Below are 3024 nucleotides of genomic sequence, written 5' to 3' on the forward strand. Positions count from 1 at the left end.
TCTGTAAATCTTCACCCAAATCACAATAAATTAAAAAAAAACAAAAAAAAATGTAATAATGTTAACATCATTTGGTATCAAGATTTAGAGATTACAATATAAAATCAAATTAAGTAAAAATATTCCCCTTTCTCTTTTAGTGGAAAATGGCTTTTATATTGAAAAGGAAAAAATCAAAATGAACTCAGGTTTTGTATTTCCTAGTGCTGTTCTCTGAAAACGCCAAGAAGCAACAACTAACCTCACAGTAATGAGTACCACAGTAATTACAGGAAGTCTCCTTGTTACCCCTCATCCCCACTTTGACCAATATTGTTTCCATGCACAAATCTGCATACACACAACCCTCCTTAAGTCCATATATGATGGCACACTATACACAGTATTCCACACCCTTCTTTTTCACTTAACAATATATCTTAGAGCACAGATTTGACCAGTACACACAGACTCATTTTACTTTCTGTCTAATATCACAAGGCCAGTCTTTTGCTTCACACACAATACTGAAATAGCCTCATACATGCTTTGTATGCAAGATAAATTCCTAGAAGTAAAATTCCTGGCTTAAGGACCATTCCTCCTTGAATCATGATTCAAGACTGGATTATGTGAAGCTTCCTAAATGCACAGAGCTCTCCCATGCTTTTGCAGATGCTCTTCCCTCTACCTGTAATGCTCTTTCTCTGTTGACAATCTAATTTGAGATGACCTCCAATTTTACCTGCAAGAGTTTAAGTGTTAAACTCTCTATGAGTCCTTATCTGTGAGAGTATTCCTATTTCCCTATGTCTAGAGGTCACCCCCAATCCAAACAGACCTAGGACACTTCCCCCACAGTTCTCATTGCACCCAGTTAATAATCACATTTCATGGTAACTGTCTGTACAAATCAAATCTATCTCACCTCTGCACAGTAAATTTATGGAGAGCTAGAGACTTGTGTTTTCATAAACATAATCCTATTTAACAAATATTTGCCCAATGTTTGAATGAATGGATAAATGAATTAAAGGACAAGGTCTTCAGCATCTTTCTCCACATGATTAATCATTTAAGCACCAACTCAATAATGCTTATTTAAATTCCCAAAATCTTCTACGACCAGACATGATATCTCTTCTCTGTACCCAACAAAGGCTCAATAAATAAAATACTTTAGAGGCCTTTAGGAGCCTGATACAAGAAATATACCATAGAATGAATACACCATTTTCAGAGAACAGCACTAAGAAATACAAAGCCTGAGTTCCTTTTGATTTTTTAGAATGAATCTAAAATAAAGATTCGTATAGAATAAGTCTGCTTAATTAGCTGATAAAAAGAAAGTTTCATCAGGGAATCACAATTTTGTAGTACTATGAAAATTTAGCAACTTACCAGTTACCTGTAACTGTAACCTTCCACTGTGATTATTACTAGTATCAGACCTTGGTGAAGCAGTGGCCATGTCCCAAAATTCAGCTTAAACCTGAAAAAAAAATTATGTGTTAGACAACAGATTGCAATTTTCAGTATGATTAGAACTGTTTGCTTGAATCAACTAAGAAACCACACCTAATACATTGTTTTCAACCTATCACATGTTCATAGCTGTCCTTTAACACTTCCTACTCCCTCCGCTATCAAGCCCAGTGTGACTCATAATGACTCTCTTGGACCAAGTAGAACTGCCCCTCAGACTTTCCAAGCCTGTAAATCTTTACAGAAGCAGACTACCTGCAGAGCAGCTGGTGAGTATGAACTGCCAACCTTTTGGTTAGCACCTGAATGTCTAACCACTGCACCACCAGAGAGCCATTCTTTAAGACTTAGCTTTGTAATGCCGCCATTAAAAGAATATGGCTATTTAACTGTATCTGGGTCAATCTGAGCAACAAAATAAAGTAAGTGATGATATTAAGAATCCATGGTCACATACTGATTTAGTTGTCATGTGTCCTTAAACCTGGACCAGCTCCTCAGTCTTTGTCTTTTATGACCTTGATACTTTTGAAGAGTACAGGGTAGTTATTTTGTGAGATAGCCCTCAACTTGTGTTTGTGATCCTGGATTAGAAAAAGGACGTCAGTGGGAAAAACAGCAAACTTTTCATAAAGTCTGCATATTAGATAATAATAGTCTATCAATGTCATTTCCTGATTTTGATCACTGTCCTAGGGTTATAAAATGTTTGTATTTGGAAATCTGAGTGAAGGATATATACACAGGAATTCTTTGCAGGAGGTCTGAAATATTTTTGTTATGTCTGAAATTATTTCAAAATGAAGTTAAAAAAATTAAAAGAATATAGCCATTTAAAGGCCAAGAATTCCAAACTTAGACATTCACGGGACAGAGAAGCATGTAAAATTGGCTATGCTTCGCGTTAATGTAGTATTTATATGGGCGGGAAAAAGGAAAACTAATTAGAAAATCTGTCATTTATTTTTTTCCCTTTATTAATGACAAGACAGCATGAAATGATCAGTGATGCACGCTTACAGAAAATATGAAGCAAAGGGCAAAATATACAGAGGGAGACAGATACGGGAAAAAGTGAAATATGTAAGTTTTTAATACTCCTAGTATGTCAAAGATATTGTTTACAAACACAAACATGCATCATGTAGAAGTTAATTTATTCCTAAAGTATTAATAACTCATCTTCTGAAATCAAACCTCTTTTACATCAGGTGAAGTCCTAGGGTAGTGCAAACAGCTAGCGTGCTGAGCTGCTTACCGAAAGGCTGGAAATCTGAGTCCAACAAACATGCCTTGAAGACAGGCCTGACAATCTACTTCTGAAAAACCAGCTACTGAAAACCGTATTATAACTTTTGAATTCAGTGAATTATGCAAGAGCTGGAACTTGGTGGCACCTGCCTTGTTTTCCTAGGTCTCACAAGTTTTCAACCTTTAACAGGGTGCATTTTTACCACTTTTCTATCATTATTGTTGTTATGTGCCGTCGAGTCGGCCCGACTCATAGCGACCCCTCCTTGGGTTTCCAAGGCAGTATCACTACGGAAGTAGGATTGCCCA

At 36.4% G+C, this 3024-nt stretch overlaps 1 protein-coding gene across 1 annotated transcript in view; it reads right to left on the reverse strand.

Annotated features, from left to right (window-relative positions):
- Positions 1–1450, reverse strand: part of WWP1 (WW domain containing E3 ubiquitin protein ligase 1) — a 130860-nt gene extending 129410 nt beyond the window's left edge. Inside the window, exon 1 of the mRNA XM_007957654.2 lies at positions 1381–1450. Within this exon, the coding sequence (XP_007955845.1) occupies positions 1381–1450 (70 nt within the window). The remainder of the gene's footprint in view (positions 1–1380) is intronic.
- Between the last annotated feature and the right edge of the window lie 1574 nt (positions 1451–3024).

The sequence above is a fragment of the Orycteropus afer genome, unplaced genomic scaffold (assembly GCF_000298275.1).
Source record: "Orycteropus afer afer isolate SDZICR_OR568_19922 unplaced genomic scaffold, OryAfe1.0 scaffold00769, whole genome shotgun sequence".
NCBI classification, from domain to species: Eukaryota; Metazoa; Chordata; class Mammalia; order Tubulidentata; family Orycteropodidae; genus Orycteropus; species Orycteropus afer.